This window comes from Oryctolagus cuniculus, chromosome 10, assembly GCF_051225735.1.
Source record: "Oryctolagus cuniculus isolate XC-2025 breed Fujian yellow rabbit chromosome 10, ASM5122573v1, whole genome shotgun sequence".
NCBI lineage: Eukaryota > Metazoa > Chordata > Mammalia > Lagomorpha > Leporidae > Oryctolagus > Oryctolagus cuniculus.
This window is the reverse complement of record NC_142876.1, coordinates 65,696,043-65,714,509: the sequence shown is the minus strand read 5'-3', so window position 1 is coordinate 65,714,509 and position 18,467 is coordinate 65,696,043. Positions and strand designations below refer to the sequence as shown.

The 18,467-nt window shown below is 47.0% G+C and overlaps 1 protein-coding gene and 1 pseudogene across 11 annotated transcripts in view; one reads left to right on the top strand and one right to left on the bottom strand.

Annotated features, from left to right (window-relative positions):
* Window positions 1-18,467, bottom strand: part of PTPRM (protein tyrosine phosphatase receptor type M) — an 884,286-nt gene that overhangs the window by 17,990 nt on the left and 847,829 nt on the right. For all 11 annotated transcript variants that reach the window (XM_089305318.1, XM_008261054.5, XM_089305319.1 and 8 more), the window contains 7 exons: window positions 17,490-17,644; window positions 17,078-17,213; window positions 14,432-14,581; window positions 11,055-11,228; window positions 9,185-9,316; window positions 5,352-5,477; window positions 4,017-4,180 (listed from right to left, as the gene is read on the bottom strand). In XM_089305318.1, coding sequence (XP_089161444.1) covers window positions 4,017-4,180; window positions 5,352-5,477; window positions 9,185-9,316; window positions 11,055-11,228; window positions 14,432-14,581; window positions 17,078-17,213; window positions 17,490-17,644 — 1,037 coding nt within the window. The remainder of the gene's footprint in view (window positions 1-4,016; window positions 4,181-5,351; window positions 5,478-9,184; window positions 9,317-11,054; window positions 11,229-14,431; window positions 14,582-17,077; window positions 17,214-17,489; window positions 17,645-18,467) is intronic.
* On the top strand, window positions 11,642-12,746 carry LOC103349296 (nucleosome assembly protein 1-like 1 pseudogene; annotated as a pseudogene).

Below are 18,467 nucleotides of genomic sequence, written 5' to 3'. Positions count from 1 at the left end.
TTTCTTCCAACAATAAGCTATCTTTTAGTTCCATTTCTGTGAACTTTTTGGAGTAGCCTGTGCACCTCTTTCTCCCTATCAGCTTCGGTAGTTCTTGATGATCACTGTCTACATACGTTATTTTCATCAAACGTTTCCAAACGGTGATGCATCAATTCTATTCATTCATTCTGGTTTGAATAGCTAAGACATATGTATATTTTAAAAAAACCCAAAACTCGTTTATTTGCACACCTTGAGTATCTGGGGCTCAGGGAACCTTTCCATTCCTGCAGGTCTGTTCCGGGCAGGAAGCCTGCCCACAGCCATTAGGTGGCGCTATACTATGCCGAATGCAAGGCCCTTCCTTCAGCGAAGAGGAGTTAATGTGGTTTCAAAGCTGGCCAGTACTGGAGAGTCCTTGTTTACACTAACTTCACTTCTTTCAACTGACACACACACACACACACACACACACACACTCTGAGATTTACAAATCTCAACAGAAATAAACATTCTCACCAGGCCCGGGTATCACGCCCACAATGAGGCCAGGAGAGAACAGCCAGGGGGGCTTTGAAGGGGCAGGGAAGTGGCAGAGGGCAGAAAGAACAGATGCCCACCTGGCCTGGTTGAGCCGAACAGCGGCCACTGTGGGACACCACCCAGACCAGCGATGGCAGTGTTCAGGGCCATAGCTGTCTTTGGAAGAGTGTAGGCACGAGGGGCAGTGACCTGGGCGGCGGCGGGGGGGGGGGGGGGGGGGGTCTTTGTTATCTTCTCTGCAGGCCTATCCTGGTGCCCCAGCTCCCTCCACCGCTGATTCAGTCCTGTGGACTAAAGCCTTGGCCCTTGTGAGACAGCCTCTAATCTCAGCAACTAAGACATGTCTCAGCTCCAGATGCTGGGGTCTCCAGACACAGGCAGAAGTAGCTGCAAACGCTTTTTAGCATTAAAAAAAAAAAAGACAAAAACCCTCCAAAACCCTACAGGTTGAACACCCGTGAAGTAGAACACAAATTTTTTCCCTGCTGAGATTGTATCCAGTCAGGATGGGGAACCTGCTACTTATTCTGATCAGAGGTTATATGAGGGCATTTCAAAAAGCTCATGGAAAATGGAATTAAAAAGGAAGTATATTTTGGTGTAAACTATCTTTGAAATCCATGAGTAACCTTTTCTTTTTCTTTTTTTAAAAAAGATTTATTTATTTGAAAGAGTTACAGAGAGAGGTAGAGACAGAGAGAGAGAGAGAGGTCTTCCATCCGTTGGTTCACTTCCCAAATGGCTGCAATGGCCAGAGCTGAGCTATCTGAAGCCAGGAGCCAAGAGCTTCTGGGTCTCCCACGTGGGTACAGGGGCCCAAGGACTTGGCACATTTTCTGCTGCTTTCCCAGGCCATAGCAGGGAGCTGGATTGAAAGTGGAGCAGCTGGGGCTTGAACTGGAGCCCACATGGGATGCCGGCACTTCAGACCAGGGCTTTAACCCACTGTGCCACAGCACTGGCCCTTTTTCATAATATGCATTTTCCATGAATGTTTTGAAGACCCCTTGTATCATGACTTAGAGAAATTAAAATGGGACGTGAATTATTAACTAAAAGCTTTTTGGAATTTTTACACAGAGATTAAAACATTAAAAATTATTATTTTTTATTTGAGAGGCAGGGGAGAGGGAGTGAGACCTCCCATCTGCTGGTTACCTTCCCCAGTGCTTGTGGGCGGTAGAAGCCAGGAGCCTGAACACCTTGCATTCAATGTGGGTGACAGGGGTCCAAATACTTGAGCTGTCACCTCTGCCTCCCAGTGGGCATTTTAGCAGGAAGCTGGAATTGAGGATTGAAGCTGTGTATTCAATCCAGGTTTTCCAATGTGGGATACTCAACTAGGGCAAATGCAGCCCCCTCCCCAGAGAGGCCAGAATGTACTGAGCCCAGGAGAAGGAAGCAGGAGATCAGTAAATAGACTTTCAGAGAACAGAGGACTGGGACTTCTGACTTCCAAGCGCGAGAGGAGTTGCCCAAGACCTTTCACACGTTTCCTGCACCAGGAGACACCCTCACCATCCGATCCAGTGAGAGGCAGAGGCTGAGCTCTGGGAGAGGCTGAGGGCGCCAGGTGGGAGCAGCACTACAGGAGCTCCAAGAGTTGAGGGTACCCATGGCCTCAGCCAGACCCGTCATTGCACTAGGGACAGTCTGCTCAGAGTAGAACTTCGGTTTGCCTTTTTTTTTTTTTTTTTTTGACAGGCAGAGTGGACAGTGAGAGAGAGAGACAGAGAGAAAGGTCTTCCTTTGTCGTTGGTTCACCCTCCAATGGCCGCCGCGGCCGTGCGCTGCGGCCGGCGCACCGCGCTGATCCGATGGCAGGAGCCAGGTGCTTCTCCTGGTCTCCCCTGGGGTGCAGGGCCCAAGCACTTGGGCCATCCTCCACTGCACTCCCTGGCCACAGCAGAGAGCTGGCCTGGAAGAGGGGCAACCGGGACAGAATCCAGCACCCCGACCAGGACTAGAACCTGGTGTGCCGGCGCCGCAAGGCGGAGGGTTAGCCTATTGAGCCGTGACGCCGGCCAGTTTGATTTCAATTTGGGGGAGATCCTATTGTGTGCTTCTACTGGCACTGAGCAGTGACATTCATTTTATAATTTAAGTTTCCACAAATTCTCTAAACATCTTCCTTAACTGCCATGACTTTTTAATTGCCTGTTCCATTAAGCCAATCCCAGCTGGTTGATTAGCTACATATCACTGCCAACGAGAAAACACAGGTGAGAGTGCTTTGGAAAATCTGATACCCTCTATGCAGCAGCTCTTAATCTGGGCTGCCCAAGGAAGTAATCGAGGAGTTTTAAAGAGAAAGGTGAGTTTTAAAGAGAAAGCATTTAATAGGTTTGGGTTTGGCCTGTGGGTGGGCTGATCTATCTATCTATCTATCTATCTATCTATCTATCTATCTATCTATCTATCTATCTATCTATCTCCCTCCCTCCCTCCCTACCTACCTACCTATTTTTAAGCTCCCCATGAATTTCAATGTGCTGCCGAGGTTCTCATATCCTAGCACCTGTTAAAACTGCCCGCCTGGAAGCCACACTTTGCTGGCTGTAACCAAATCCTCTCCACATTTCTTGGAAAAAAGCTCTCCTAAAAACCACACACACACACACACACACACACTCACACTCACAAAGGGGAAGCTTCTTTGAAACCTCTGATGTGATTTCCAATAGAATTACTGAATAATGTGATGGCCAGCTGGCCTTGGCTGGGTGGGAGGGAGCCTGCATTTGTAGCCTTTGCCAATTTCCACAGGTAGTACTTCCACTATAGATGACTTTGAGTTACCAGCAGTTTAACGACCAGCTCAGAAAATTCCTGAAAGTTAACAGTGGGCTCTCTAGAGCCAGGTGATCTCACTGAACCTACTCAATTGGTTTTTCTTCTTCTTTTGGGCAGGGAGCAGTCCCAAATGTAGGACCAATGCTTATTTTTCTAACAGTGACGCATCCCCTGCTGTGGGCTGATTATGTCCCCTACAAGCTGATGGACTGTTAACTGAATCCTCAAACTCTCATGTCAGTGGGCCTTTGGGAAGTGATTAGGGGTTAGATGGGGTCCCCACGATGGCACTGGAGGAGGTGAGACCTAAGCCAGCAGCTGGGTCTGTGTCGCCACATGCGTGTGCACCACGTTGAGATGCAGCACGAGGCCCTCACCAGATGCTGGCGCCATGCTCTTGAACTTCCTAGTCTCCAGAACCAGGTGTCAAATCAACTGCTGTTCTTTACAAATTCTGGGCTTTCAGGCATTTTGTTACAGCAACAGAAAACGAAGCAAGGCACCACCCAGGTGCCAAAAGCACCTAACTTTGTTTCCTACAAAAACCAGTTGAACCTCCATGAGGTTCTGATCATCCCCTTTCCCCGAGACTTGCTTATATCTTTTCCTCTTTTCCAAGAACAGGGAGACACCAGACAGGGAGCTGGGAGGTGAGAGCCACCGGTGGGGCCCCGGCTGCTCCTCCGAGGGGCACTTACAGGCAGTGCACGACTGTGCGGCCTTCACCACCGTTGTACTCCTCCTGCCACTTGTCCACTTGGCGAATGAGCTTCAGGAAGGAGCGCTTGGACACCGGTGTGTCCCTGTACATCGGCCAGCCCAGGAACTGGAACTGCTGCACCATCCGATATCCGTCTTGGGGCTGCATAGAAGCAGGCAACAATGTGGGGGAGTGGAGGGGAAACAGGCAGTGCTTAGTTCGGGGCCTTGCAGGGGGCTGGTCCCACTTAGTTCATCTTCTTGTCAAAGCCAGACTTTGCTCAAGGACAGTCCTAGCCACGAGTAACACAGGCGGCAACTCCAGCCCGGAAGGGCCAAAGGATTTGTAATCCTGAGCTGGGGTGGAACACCTGGTGTTGGAAAGGACAAGCCAGACAGGAGCCATGCTGAGTGCCTACTGGCTGGCAGAAGCCCAGTGAGAAATCACACACAACACAGCGCTACCCTCATTGGGTGTCTAAGTGGGAAACTGGCTTCACTTTCACTACAGGTGAATTGCTAAGGGAAAGGATGCTAATTTGGAGATGTCTGTGGGCCAGTGTGGTGGAGGTGACACTGTGCTTCCCTGTGCGTGCCATATGGCTTGGAGTATTGATGTGAGTCTTGGTAGGGTACCGGTATCTGACTAATCTTTAGTCTAGACTACACTGAACTGCAGGATTCAAAAAAGTGGTGCTTAGCTCACGTTAGGAAAGCGACGACGGCTCTGACTCGGCCGCGGCCAAGTCACCTAGACTCAGTTGCTCACCCTCCCCACCAAGCTGGCCATGCAGCCTCTCCTCTGCCTCAGTCTCCCTTTCTCCCGGCCCTCAGGCTCAGTCCCTGGGTTCCTTTTTCTTTTCTGTCTCACACTGGATGACTTCCATTCAGTCGCGTGGTCTGGAATATCCCCAGCATTCCAGGAAGTCACATGTGTCTCTCTCTCTCTAGCCCGGACCTCACCTGCACCTGGTCCTCCCACAGTCAGGGCCTACCCGATATCCTCACATAGCCGTCCAACAGTCATCACAAACCAGCATGTCTACAACTGAACTTCTGATCCTCCCTCCATGCAGGGCCCCCGCCCCCAAGCCCCAAGCCGTCCTCGGACAACCACAGCCTTTCATGACGCAGTCAGTGTCCATTCTGCTGTTTTGGTTCTCAGGAGAAAAGTCTACTTCATTCTCTGCAAGACCGAGATGGAATATTCCAGCGCCGTCCCCTCTCCCTCCCCCCACCCCGAGCAGTGACTGACCTAGAGTGGGCTCTCTAAAATCCCATGAGTGACAAAAGAAGGAAAGCACAGTAACCGCGACGCGGGCCCCGCCTCTTACTCTGGCTGCATTATAAATACGGAATATCCTGCTGATGATGTCCTCTTCGAGATCAGCAGACACAAACTCCACTTGGATGGGGCCATGCCTGTGCACTCCATTTTCTGGCCAGTACTGCGGACACAGCTGAATGCAAGACACAGTGACACAAAGTTCATGGTCAGAAGAAACTTAGTTCTAACAGCCGAGGCCACGGTCAGTATCCACACTCAGGAACTCCTAGACTTCACAGATTGTCTCCCATTGTTCTCCCTCCTCCCTTCTGCCAGCCAAGTGGACTTTACAACTTTCTCTGGCTGTACTCAGCTGCACCTGTCCTTCTCCTGGGACTTTTTTCTTCATTTTCTCGGAAAGCATCATTTAGCCACAAACCATGCAGCTTTCCAAGAAGGTCATCACGATGCCACTCAACATGTCCCTTTGAAACCTGTCTTTTGTATGGTGAAAGGAACCCTTAGCAGGTCTTGGTGGGAGGGTGGGGGAGGATTTGCTGTCAGGACGTGCGTGAATAAGATACGTCAACTGCACACAGAGCCGTGGACACGGGTCCTCCCCTGGCTGGGCTTGCATGGTAATTTAGTCACCTTTGGGAATCAGGCTGCTTGGTGACAAGACTGAAGACCGCTGACAGTGTCGGGGTTACCTTTTCATGCTGGTCCAAACCCTGACAGCTGAGACCTAGGCAACCCAGTGTAACAGAGTAACTGGTTTGCTGTTTGACCTGGAAGTGGTTTTAATTAAAAACCCACTTTCCTAGAGTCTCATAGTGAATGTAGTGGTGACAACCAGGAAACTAGCACTTTTGCCCAAATGTTAATGTGTAGGCATTGCATTTGCCACCAGCCCTAAAAACTTGGAGACAACTGGGTTGGGGGAACTCGTAAGACTTTTTTTTTTTTTTTTTTTTCAAAAAAACCTTTCTTAAATCTCTGAAACCTTAATAGGCATTTCAAGTTTGAAATTGAATTTCCTCTGGGACTTGGCTGAGTGACATTTTTTGGAGCAGTGTTTAACTTTTGTCTTTTTGAGTTACCTGACAGACTGATGGCATATGGGGAAGCAAGAGGGGAACAATTCATTATTTTACAACCTGTTTCTCTTGGGCCAAGAGCAGATGAAAAACGTAGCACTTCATTCTGAGCAAAATGAGGTACCAGAAAAGGAGAACCCGTGGTTGAATTTCTTTTTGTTTGATGGCTTTTATTTTTCAAAGGATCTAAAATCTCATTGTCAAAGGTTGCAAAGGTTGATTTCTATCCAAGATTGCAAGGTAAGTTTTCAGCGAACAGTGAGTCAACTGAAACAGCCATGTCTCTCTCCATTATAAAGAAGTTAAAGGTTTGAACTTGATGATGAAGAATGAAAATGGGATGGCTAAGGGACATTTTATGTCAGCTACATTTATAGCATTTTGGAAATTACATTATTTTATTATTTATTTATTTATTTTCACAGGCAGAGTTAGACAGTTAGAGAGATAGAGAGAAAGGTCTTCCTTTTTCCGTTGGTTCACCCCCCAAGTGGTCTCTAACCAGGTGATCCGAAGCCAGGAGCCAGGTGCTTCCTCCTGGTCTCCCATGTGGGTGCAGGGCCCAAACACCTGGGCTATCCTCCACTGCCTTCCCGGGCCACAGCAGAGAGCTGGACTGGAAGAGGAGCAACTGGGACAGAATCCAGCGCCCCAACCGGGACTAGAACCTGTGGTGCCAGCGCCACAGGTGGAGGATTAGCCTAGTGAGCTGCAGCGCCAGCCTACATTAATTTATGTTAAAACAATGCCTCCATAAAAGTTTTCCTTTCTCAACAGCACTTCCTGGTGACAAGTTATTAAGTGGCCCTGGCAAACAGTGGCAAGCTCATATTTATTTTCTTTTTGATACCTTTGGGTACCCACTGTTAACATTAAAAAGGCACAAGGATGGGAAGCCAAGAAGATGGTACTAGAAGTCATAACATGTACCTTGGAACTGCTGTGCCCATTTTTCTACTGGCTGAGCTAGCTTTGTTTTCTGTTTGCTCTCTCAATTCAAGCGCCTGATCAAGAACTTGTCACTTACAACAAAGAAATATGAATAGCCTGGGCTGGCGCCTGGCTCTTGGCACATGCTACACTTTGCCCAAGGAAACGGTGTAGAAAATGGCTTAAATGGTGCATAACACGTCCATGAACCAGACCTATAAATACTTAAAATAGTTGAGTGCTAGTCTTGTACAGCTGCAAAACCTTTAAGTTCAAATGCTCAGTTTAGTGCTCGCTAAAAGACTGACTCCCAAGAGCCTCCCTTCTCTCACTCTGAACATAGGCAGTGTCTGCTGAATAGAATTGGAGTCTTTTTGTCTCTCCAGCCGCCAGTCAGCTAAGGCTTGGTGGCAGTCCAGATAGTTTGTATTTAGAATGTAGCTTTAGAATTCAATGTTCTTGTTCTAAAAGAACATGCTAGAATCACTAAGATGAACAAAAATAGTGTATTACTGCATTGCAGTATTCACATTAGGAAGAAGGAAGAATGGTTCTAAATGAGGAACAAGTTTCTTGTCCTGTAACCCTCGGTGACCGAAGAATCTTGAATGAGTGGGATTCGACCCATGGCGCTGTAAGAAACTCAGGATCCTGGGTTCTATTCTGGGCAGTGTCTCGGAAGTGGCCTGAGATGCAGGGCCTGCTGTCTTTATAAACGGCTGCAGCACAGGATAAGTGGGGGAGGAACTGCAAAATATTTAAGCTTTTATTTATTTATCAGATAAAATAAGGACAAGATGAGAACCAAGATCACCCATTGTTATTTCTTTAACTAAGTTTCCGATGTGAGCCTTAGCAATCTAACGTAGTGCCTCAAACATAATGAACAACCCTTGCAGAACTGAATTCACATCTGGGTCATGGATGGGAGATAGGTGGCCACAAAATGGATTTTTGGAAGGAAATATCTGTCCAGCCTGGATGCTGAATTATTTCAGATCTTTGTTGTTGTTGTTTTCTTTAAGAATTTGTTTCCACTAGATAGGAAGTTAATTCCATTCTTGAGCAAGCTTATTCTTAACACCCATGAAGTTCAAGTTTTCCATAATGCCTTCTGTCGTGGGGTGAAGTCTGTGATGAGGATAACTTCAGTTTGGACACTGCTAGTGTTCACCTGACAATGCCCTTTAAGAAGGCACACCTCCCCCATTACTAGTATCAAGTCATCCCTGTCCCATTCCTTCTCTTTTTCTGTTTAAGAGGAACCACACAAAAGCCCCATTTGGCATCCGCAGCTTCTCTTATTTCCAAATCCCAGTTTTACAACATCTTCACCAAAGAGCTGTCAAAACTAACTGCTCTCCCTTAAACTTGCTTGCCTTCTCTACTGCCTCTATCATGATGGTCTCCACTTGCAGGCTCCAGGGGAGCAGGCCAGGATGCACAGACACCCCCGGGACAGGAACAAAGGTTACAGCAAATGCCAACATCCTTTCTCCACTGTCCTCTGGTTTGCCTGCTGTGCTTTTGGATCTGTGGTGTTCAGGTTCCTGGCCAGCTTTGACTTTGTCTATGACCTTGGACCCCTCCAGTGGGAATTTCCATCCACTGGGGACAGCCCTAGTTATACCCTGTCCTGTTCTGTCACTTCCACAATTTACTATTTCAGTTTGTCTTTTTGCTTATTGCTTATTGCTCTAGCCCCTCATTCCGCCCAATTTTTTAACACTTGTTTTTCAGCATCCCCAGTTCTCAATTCTCAACTGGAACTGGAGACCTTGCTTGGGGCCTGCATAGCTCAGTGTGTAAACAAAGCACACATGGCCTTGACCCTGGAACAGGCGCTCTGCCTGCAAGAATTCCCTGGTCTCACCTGGGCAGGATCCACATCATTTAGCATAACAACTGACGTGCAGTGATAATCCAGGGCCAGTCTCCAGAAGTCTTTGACTGTGTTTGGCAAAGGATGCTGGGTGACTATAAAAGCCGAAGGCTGTTTGTAGCTCTGCAAACACAAGCAAGAAAGATCCACATGTACCCATGAAAATATGAAGAGAGGAGGCTCAGTTATCTCTGCACGTGGAAACATGTGGCACAAAACACTGGACATAAATAGCAATTGCTGAATTCTATCACCATTGGTCAACACCAACATAGACCAAATAGAAACTTATCTGCAGAATAACCATGGGAATCAGTTCTTACTTTGAGAACAAGAGAACTTTTATCTCTCTCTCTCTCTCTTTTTTTTTATTTGACAAATAGAGAGAGAGACAGAGAGAAAGGTCTTCCTTCCATTGGTTCACCCCCCAAATGGCTGCTATGGCTGGAGCTACGCCGATCCGAAGCCAGCAGCCAGGTGCTTCCTCCTGGTCTCCCATGCGGGTGCAGGGGCCCAAGCACCTGGGCCATCCTCCACTGCCCTCCCAGGCCACAGCAGAGAGCTGGCCTGGAAGAGGGGCAACTGGACTAGAACCCGGCACCCATATGGGATGCTGGCGCTGCAGGTGGATGATTAGCCAAGTGAGCCACAGCGCTGGCCCTGAACTTAGTATCTCTTATGAAATTTTTGTATTTCTTGTAGAAGAGCAATATCAACTCTATACATAATTATTTTAAGTTACTTTATTTTAAAATTATGCTTAATTAAGAGTTGCCTTTTTTCCTGAAACTTGTCTGTTTGTCATCTGTAAGTAGGACAGGGTTAATAATTCCTGCAAATGATACATACACACATTTTATAGCTCTAGAGGGCTTCACACAAGTAAGCACTTTTTAGCTGATTATACAAACAGAATTAAAACTTCCATATTAGGACTGAAGATATCCATTTATTTCTCATCAATTGAATAATGAGAAATAAAGAGACTGACAGGAAGTAATGAGTTTTGCTTTTTTCCCCATGTTCATTACTGTCTAAATTAAGAGGAAAGGGAATTTAAATAATATTGCAAACCACATTGTCCCATGTCCCCACCATGGTGTCACATCTCTTCAGGCAGCAAGGTGAAAACTTTGGTGTTCAGAGAGTAACTGAAACACATTTCATTGATCACTACTTCCCAACTGATGGTCAGAGAGACCAAGAATGTGCACCTTGACTCAAAAACATTTGGAATCTGAGATGCAAAAAGTTCATGGAAATGGAATTAAAAGATAACTTTGATGCAAGAAATTTTTGAAATCCATGCAATTTTTTTTCACAATATGCACTTTCCATTAAGTTTTTTAAAAGATGTATTTATTTATTTGAAAGGCAGAGTTAGAGAAAGGGAGATCTTCCATCTGCTGGTTCACTCCCCAAATGGCTACTGTGGCCAGGGCTGGTCTAGGCTGAAGCCAGGAACCCAGAACTCCAACTGGGTCTCTCAAGATCGCCATCTGGGTCTGCCACATGGGTGGCAGGGGCCCAAGCACTTGGGTCATCTTCTGCATTTTCAGGTGCATTAGTAGGGAGCTGGATCAGAAGTCGAATGCTTGGGACCTGTGCTTATATGGGATGCCGGCTGGCCTTACAGGCAGCGGCTTAACCCACTGTGCCACAATGCAGGTCCCTCCATGAATTTTTGAAGACCCTGCTCATATGCATGGATTTCAAAATCTTCTGCATCAAAACAAACGCATCTTTTAATTCCACTTCTCAAGTACCCTTGTAGTTTGCATCTTAAAGGGGGCACATGAGCAGAAGACCCATGCCACTCCCGCCTCCCTCTTCCCAGCGGCTCCGCCTGCGAGTGGCTTACATCCATGAGGGCGGCGTTGATGTAGTTGCTGCTCTCCCCATCGATGGTGATGAGGAAGGGCAGGCATCGGTCGGGGGGCAGGATGTCCATGCACCGGTTCTTTTCATGGTTCCGCGGCAAAAGTGCGATGCTGCAGTCTTCCACACGCAGTGTTGGTGTCACCATGTTTAGGGTCTGTGGGACAAAAGAGGCACAAGACCCCCAGGCTCGTCAGTGTGGTGACAAATGACAAGACTCCGACCTTTCTTAATGGCCAAATGGTGTGAGTACATGCAAAGAAACATTGCACTGTTATGCCACAACTCTGTAAAATTATTATGTGCGGATTAAAAGCACATTAAACTTAAAAACTTAAGAGCTGTTTACTTCTGGAATCTTCCAATTAATATTTTCAGACTGTCCCTGTACTAACCACAGATTTTCTGTCTCCCAGCACGGCAGACATTGACAACAAAGAATAGTCTGAACTTGATCAAGGCTTGCATGATGTTGAAAAATAGAAGAAACTAGTGAAGAAACAAAAAGCATTTCTGCTGACAGTTTGGTTCAGATGATGCAAAATCCTCAGATTCTTGCAAGAGAGACTTGATGGTCTGGTAGAAATGCAACAGGATACACCGAAAGCTTGCTTTTGGTAGTTAAAAGGCAAAGAGCAGGCTCTCAAAAGCCTTCAGGTTAAATGCACAGATGGAAGCCAAATTCTACGAGGCAGTTCACGATCTTGAAAGGACGTATGCTGTTTTCTATCAGCCTCTACTTGATAAGTGATGTGAGACCAACCATGCGATTTATGAACCCGTGGGAGAAGAACAGGACTGGAAATGAGCTGAGGAGGATGACGTTTTGGAGGAGTTGACAGAAAAGGCTGAGATTGAAGACAAGAAAAAGGGTTGAAGGAAAAGAAGACCCCAGAGGCATTCCTGAATTTTGGTGGGCTGTCTTGGAGAACGCTGCCTTGCTCGGTGATGTGCTGCAGGAACACCACGCACCCATCCTGGAGCCCTTGAAAGGCAGTTAAGTGGCATTCTGTGAGCTTTGTCTGCGAATTTCACCCTGAACCCGGTGATGAGCTCACAAATGAAGTGTTCACAAAGACACGCAGGATGAGGTCAGAACGGGATGATTCTGACCCCCTTTTCTTTAGATTCACCAGCGGGGTAGGGACGCCAGGTAGATTGGAAAAGAGGGAAGGATGTCACTTTGAAAACCATCAAGCAGCAGTGGAAACACAAGGGACCTGAACAGCTTGTGCTGCGGCTAACAGTTTCCAGTGGCTTTTCTTCCATTTGCTTCGTGCCCTGGAAGCTCCTGACAGTGAAAATCTGGATGACGACGCTGACGCTGGCCTAGCTGTGGACACTGCACCTGGCCGCTTTTTAGGCTGTGAATATGTAATCCCAGGATCGGTGTTAGACTTCATGGAGAAGCTACTGAAGGTGGGGAGTGGGAGAGGAGGAGGACGAGGAAGAAGGAGGAGAGGAGGAAACTGACCTGGAAGATGACTCCGAAAAGGATCAAAACCCACAGAGTGAAAACAGCACGGAAGAGGATGGGTGACCTCCCCTTCCCTGAATGGGATGAATTTACATCATGTGACCAGCCAGTTTCAAGTTTTGGTTGTTATTTGTTTGCTGGTTGTTTTTGTAGCCTAGAGTAAAAGTGTCATACAACACACACATACACATGTATACACACACACACTTACACACTCATATACTCACACATACACATATACTCACACATACATACACATCTACACACATACACAGATATACACACATATATACATATACATACACACACATATATGTACACTTGCATACACATATACACACATACACACAGACATTTCAGGTTGCAGCTGACCATGGGTAACAAACTGCGGAAAGCAAAAATTCAGAAAAGTGGGGACTACTGTTTTGGGTTACATAAAACACAATGATTAAAATTAAAAGTAGAGACAGAAAGACACATCAGGAGGAGAATGGCCCGACTGAACATTTGTCTTATGCTCAGCATGTATTTATTTTAAAATCATTTGTTTTCATTTTAACTGAAAGGCAGAAAGAGAGGGAAAGAGGGAAAAATCTTCCATCCATTGGTTCACTCAATTGGCTGCAACAGCTGAGAATGGGCCAGGCTGAAGCCAAGAGCCTGAAACTCCATCTGGGTCTCCCATGTGGTTGGCATGGAGCCAAGTTCTTGAGTTATCATCCAAGGTACATCCCAAGGTGCACACTAGCAGGAAGCTGGACCTGGGAGTGGAGCTGGGACTTGAACCCGGACCCTCTGATTTGTGGTACAGGCATCCTAAGCAGTGTCTTAACCACTATGCTAAATTTAAAAGTTGCAGGCTTGGGGCTGGTGTTGTGGCATGGCAGGTGAAGCCACTGTCTGTGATGCCAGCATTCCATATGGGTGCCCATTCGTGTCCTGGCTGCTCCACTTCTGATCCTGCTCCCTGCTAATGTACCTGGGAAAGCAGCAGCAGATGACCCAAGTGCTTGGGCCCCTTAATCCACATGGGAGACCTAGCTGAAGTTCTTGGCTTCAGCCTACCCCATCCCTGATGTTTTGGCCATTTGGTGAGTGAACCATTGACTGGAAGATTGATCTCTGTCTCTCTGCCTGTCTGTAATGCTGCCTTTCAAATAAATAAATAAATTTTTTAAAAAAATAATAAAAAAGATGAAGACTTCCTGCAGTGGATTGCAATATGGTCCTCTCCCCCAACATCCTGGAGTTAGATGTGTGTGTGTGTGTATATATATATATATATATACACACACACACACACACACATATTTATTTGAAAGAGTGACCAGGGGTGGGGTGGGGAGGGAAGATCTTCCATCCGCTGGTTTACTGCCTAGATGGATGCAACAGCCAGTTTGGGGCCAGGCTGAAGCCAGGAGCCCAGAACTCCATCCAGTTCTCCTATGTGGATGGCAGGGGCCCAAGTCCTTGGGCCATCTTCCACTACCTTCCCAGGCACATCAGCAGGGAGCTGGATCAGAAGCAGAGTAGTTGGGACTCAAACAAGCACTCTGATATGGGATGCCAGTGTTATAAACAGTGGCTTGTCCTGCTGTGCCCCAGTGCTGGGCCAGGCTAAAGTCAGAAGTTTCCAGCTGCACCTGAGTTTCCCACATGAGTGGCAGGGACCCAAGGACCTGGGCCATCTTCTGCTCCTTTCCTAGGTGTTTCAGCCGGAAGCTGGATTGGAAGCAGAGGAGCCAGGACTCACACTGGCCCTCCAATATGGGATGCCACTATCCCAAGCAGTGGCTAAACGCCAGTGAGCCACAAGGCCCACACCTGAGATATTTCTGAAGGAGCAAAGACAGCCAGTCGTCTTTCTCTTTAGCATAACTTACCCGGAATTCCTCTTTAATCTGGCTTGAGTTTGTCTGTGGATCCAGTTTGTTCATGTCATAGTACAGAGACCTGACTTGGGAGGCAGGGACAGAGGTGTCTCCACAAAGACAGGCTTCCAGGATGGCATCGTGGATAAACACGTACTGCTCCTGGGAAAGCAGAGAGAACAAGTTAGCGTGGGAGATCCAGACAAGCCCAGACAAGCCGCGGAAGGAAGGCAGGGTTGATGCCTCACGTTGTTAAGATAGTGGAGACAACACATTCTCCAGGACCTGAGGATCTGACGCACACGAGACTGGCTTTTCCAGTGTCAGTCACCCTGATTCTCACATAGGCAGCCATCGTGTTACCCAATCAGCCACAGGAAGTAGCATCAATGGAAGAAGAGACAAACAGGGCACCCACATGGAATAGCAGATTTAAAACTAAGCAGACACAGAGGCAAACCAGAACAAGTACTAGAATACTATAGCTGATTAACACGCCTCTGTGTGTCTGAGCCCATGGATTTGAACCCAATACTGCCAGTGAGGAATGGGAGACTTGTACCCACCAATGTTGAAAAGAAGATTTGCTAACCAAATTAATAATGCAAAGAAAGTCCAGGGAAACTTGACATACCTAGGAAGACAAACAGATCTGAATACTTGGAACTACTTATTTCATAGAAGCACTGATTAATGTGATAATCACAAAGGCTCTTACAAACCCAGAGAAGAGTTCTCATATGTATGTACAGTGAGTCCATGGTGACAGATGAGTCCTCCAATTCTGATTGGGTACTGACTTTTCCTATAGTTAATTAAGAAAGTTTTACTATAGTTATGATTCATCATTATATGAGATTTTTTTAAAAAAAGATTTATTTATTTATTTGAAAGAGTTACAGAGAGGGAGAGACACAGAGTGAGAGATCTTTCATTCGCTGGTTCAGATGGCCAAGATGAAGCCAGGAGCCAGGAGTTTCATGTGGGTTTCAAACATGGGCAGACTGGGCCATCTTCCACTGCTTTTCCTAGGCCATTAGCAGGGAGCTGGATTGGAAGTGCAGCAGCCAGGACATGAACTGGCAGCCACAGGGGATACTGATTTAATCCCCAAATGCCTGGGAGCCAGGCACCGAGTCAGGGCCTCTCACATGGGAGGCAGAGACACAAGTACTTGAGCTATCACTGCTGTTTCCCAGGGTTGGCATCAGCAGGAAGCTGGAGTCAGGAGTGGAGCTGGGATTGGAACCCAAGCTTTGATACAGGATGCACATATCCCAAAATGGCATCTTAGGTACTGCCAAATGCCCACCCCTGTTAATTTAATTTCTATAAGTAACTAGATCTCTTGATTACCAAAACCAGATCTCTTGATTACTAAAAACCACCTCTAGAGATGAAATCAACTGAGAAACTGGGTGTGGCAACATTTGATTGACTATAAAGGACATTAAAAAAATAAACAAGAAGCAGGCGTTTAACCTGGGTGTTAAGATACCTCCCATATCAAGGTAGCCGGGTTCATTCCCCAGCTACTTGTCAATGTAGACCCTAGGAGGCAGCAGATGATGGCTCAAGTGATTGGGTCCCTGCAACCCAAGTGGGAGACCCAGACTGAGATCCTAGCTCCCAACTTTGGCCAGTCTCAGCCATTAAGGGCAGGTGGGGAGTGAACCAGCAAATGGGAGACTTTCTGTCTGTGCCACTGTCTTTTCCTGTGTCTCTCTCTGTTTCTCTCTCCCTGTCTCAAATGAATTTTGAAAATAACGATTATATCTTTATTACCTTTAAAGCAAAATATTTCTACTCTTAAAAAAAAAGAGACCATGCAAACAGCACTTACAGCTTTGTTATTTTTATGTTAGCTAAAAAAATGGGATTAGGTTTCCCAGTGGCTTTTGTAAACTTTAATGTACAATCTAAATGTAAGACATTCTTACTTATTCTTCAGTCTGCTTCATGAATCATTTTCTAGGTGGTGGGTTGTAATGCTTACTTAAAACCATCAATTATCGGTAAAAAAATATGAATGTCCAAGGAGCGGGATGTAAAACTTCTCAGTAATTTAAATTCCCGATGCGGCTCGAGTTACAGGTGTAGTGTAACTAGTTGGTGTTGAGCACGCCTACAAAAATGGGCAAATCCCCCTGATACCAAGCCACTGGCAGCATTTTTAGGGACAGGAGTCTGCAGTTCTTCCCAGGTCCCCTGGAGAAGAATAAAATGTTCAGAGATACCCTAAAGCCACTTGGCAAATGCCTGGCAATTCCCAGGAGTGGTCTTGCTCTGGTTCCCAGCTAGTTTAAAAGACAGGATAAAGAGAAGCGGTATGGAAACCCTGACTGCTTCATGCCCGGACTACAGACACAGAAAAATACACAGATGTTGGCTCCCGACTAGAGATTCTGTTACCCGGCACACTCTGGATGCTTTCTGTTTATTTATGAAAGGAAAAACAAAGAGGAGGAAGCAGAGCCAGGTGAGAGGAAGGAAGGAAGGAGGAAACAGGGATTGCCAGGCGGGTCACTTGAGTCACTTTTTCCTACAGGGCATTTTGCAGAGCTAGTTGGTGAGATTCCTTTTGCCCTTGGCTTTGCGAGGAGGAGACACAGACAATGAGGACCAAGGCCCCAGGATGGACGGGGTGGGCTGCAGTACCTCTGTTTGCACCATGTTCACTCTCCGCGACCGCAGCTCCCGCACGCAGTTGTAGATGTCCACCACGCCTTCCCTCTCAGCCATGTCCAGCATGATGTCGATGACGATGAAGCAGCCAGTCCTCCCCGCACCAGCGCTGCGTGAAAAGAGGGCTCCGTCAGCCGAGGACCAGGGACCACCATGCTCCTGCCGCTACTTCCTTTTTGCATTTTTATTTACATGAAATTCACTTGCCATAAACATAATTGTTTTAAAGGTACACCTCTGGCAAAGGGTGCATTCACAATGTTGGCGCCCATCACCTTCTATCAAGCTCCAAAACATTTCCATTAACTGTCCCCGCCTCCCTCCATGAGACCCCATCCCTGGAAACCAGGGTGTTGCTTTCAGAGGCACCCGGCACTCTGCTCACCTGCAGTGTACCACCAGAGGGCCGGCATTGGGTGGGCTCTTGGATTTGACCTGCCGGACAAATCCCAGCAGGCCGGTGGCATGGTAGGGGACCCCGTGATCGGGCCATCCGGTGAAGTGAAACTGTCTGATCTCGCGGATTTCGTGAACGCCTCTCTGCATTCGGGAGCCAGCCACAACACAGAAGAGAACAACAGAAAATCAATGATGAGCAAAAGCCATGGGGGCAGGGCACAGCGCCCTAAGTAGCAACCCTAGAGCCAGTGAACACAGACTTGCTGGGGAGGAAGGTCCTTCTTAGGTTGCACAAGCAACTTGGAAGACTTATCAGCCTGGTGAAGATGTTTGTGGATGTGAAAGGAGAGGTGATGTTTAGACAGTGTGCTAATTAATCTACATGTGCAATTCCAGCAAAGGGATGGATGGATTTCTTTGGTTCTTCAAAATTCCTTTCTAAAAAAAGCAGACTATGTCTAAAACTTTGTGCCACTTGGATTACAGTGTGTGCCGATGGGGTGAGAATCCATACAGAAAGAGCCATAGAACTGAGACCTGAAGAAATTAAAGGACAGCTATGGGCTCAATGGCAGCTACTGAAATGCAAGACCCTTCTTTCTCGTCTGCACCCTGCTGCCTCTTTGTGCTGGGTACTTGAACAGACACACACACACACACACACACACACACAGACTACGCATGCTCACAAACTTTGCTGGAAGAATGAATGGGGGCTACATTCCACTAGATCAGAAGGGTGATCTTCACTTGCAGCAGAGTTTTGTACATTTCTTTTTTTTCAATTCGGATAACATTTAACCCATTCATCCAATCACTAAAAGCGTAAAGGACTACAGTGCTCTAGGCCTGGCACATGGGCTGCAGAGACCTGAAGACACTGTCTCCTCTTCCAGTGGCCATCACAGTCTGCTTGGGGGAAGCAGGCAGATAGGCAAAGGTACGCCATGGGAATCAGAGTGAC